General features: G+C 37.8%; 1 protein-coding gene across 1 annotated transcript; it reads right to left on the reverse strand.

Moving 5' to 3' along the window:
• Positions 1-216: 216 nt before the first annotated feature.
• Positions 217-795, reverse strand: LOC140831411 (uncharacterized). Its single transcript, XM_073195166.1, has one exon. The coding sequence runs from the start codon at positions 793-795 to the stop codon at positions 217-219; it is 579 nt and encodes a 192-aa protein (XP_073051267.1).
• Positions 796-1628: the final 833 nt, after the last annotated feature.

The raw sequence follows: 1628 nt of genomic DNA on the forward strand, positions 1-1628 counted from the left end.
TAGGAACGACGATACGCACGACACACTTCGGGGCACTTTTGTCTCGTCTTCCCTAATGATTTGACCAAAACTCAAAATAAGAAAGTTATAGCCTTATGTCTTATATTTCTAATGAAAGTGGCCTCACATCAATTGGATCAATATACAAAACATTATGCTAAAAACCACAACTACTGCCATATTATATCAAAATTCGGGCATTACAATTCCTCCCCTCTAAAAATAGATTTCTTCCTCGAAATCAATCATCTCTTTCAAGTCTAACATGTAATAATCAATACTGAAATTAAAACCGAGAATAGAAGCGTACTTCATTTGAATAACTGGATATTTATGTCTTATTTTATTTTCTAATTCCCAAGTTGCCTCTTCGACACCATGTCTATTCCACTGTACTTTAATCAACGGTATCAACTTATTTCTGAGTTGCTTATCTTTTCTATCTAGAATTTGAATCGGTCTCTCAATGTAGCTCAAATTCTGATCTAACTCAACCTCATATGGTGGAAGTACATGAGAAGGATCTGGATGATATTTCCTCAACATGGACACATGAAATACATCATGAACACCTGATAACGCAGGAGGAAGAGATAATCTATAAGCCAAATCACCAACACGTTTTAAAATCTCATACGGACCTATGAATCTTGGTGATAATTTACTCTTCTTTCCAAATCTAACTGTACCACGAAAAGGAGATATTTTCAGAAAAACTCTGTCACCTTTCTCAAAAATCAACGGCCGTCTCCTGATGTTCGCATACTTAGCCTGTCTATCCTGAGCAGCTCTCATACGACTCTGAATCAATTTCACCTTCTCTGTCATATCTCTTATCATATCAGGTCCTACAATTGGTGCTTCAGATAAATCGACCCAATACAAAGGAGATCGACACTTCCTGCCATATAGTGCTTCAAATGGTGACATTCCAATACTCACTTGATAACTGTTGTTATAAGAAAACTCGACGAGTGGTAATGAATCCTGCCAACCAATACCAAAATCCATAACTACAGCTCTCAGCATATCCTCTAATGTCTGAATAGTACGTTCTGACTGTCCGTCTGTCTGAGGATGATATGCTGTACTCAAATGCAAACGAGTACCAAGGGCCTCTTGTAAACTCTGCCAAAAATGAGAAGAAAATCTGGGATCACGATCTGATACAATTGACTTAGGCACACCATGCAATCTCAAAACTTCTCTGATGTACAATCTGGCCATCTGATCATGCCTATATGTCATCTGATAAGGTATGAAACACGAAGACTTAGTTAATCTATCAACGATAACCCAAATTGCATCGCAACCTCTCGACGACCTCGGCAACTTCGTGACAAAGTCCATGGTAATATGGTCCTACTTCCATTCTGGAACCTTAAGGCTATGCAAAAGACCTCCTGGTCGCTTCCTTTCTGCTTTCACTTGTTGACAATTCAAACAACGAGATACAAATTCTGCTATGTCAGATTTCATTCTTTTCCACAAAATTGTTTTTTCAAGTCATTGTACATCTTTTTACTTCCAGGGTGTACACTGAATTTACTGCAATGAGCATCACGCAAAATCTGTATCCTCAACTCTGGAATATTAGGAACTACAATACGATCCTTCACAAACAAAAT

The sequence above is a fragment of the Primulina eburnea genome, chromosome 5 (genome assembly GCF_022965805.1).
Source record: "Primulina eburnea isolate SZY01 chromosome 5, ASM2296580v1, whole genome shotgun sequence".
Taxonomy (NCBI): domain Eukaryota; kingdom Viridiplantae; phylum Streptophyta; class Magnoliopsida; order Lamiales; family Gesneriaceae; genus Primulina; species Primulina eburnea.

Coding starts and splice junctions, on each gene's coding strand:
- LOC140831411 (XM_073195166.1), bottom strand. CDS start 795: ATGAGAGCTGCTCAGGATAGACAGGCTAAGTATGCGAACATCAGGAGA.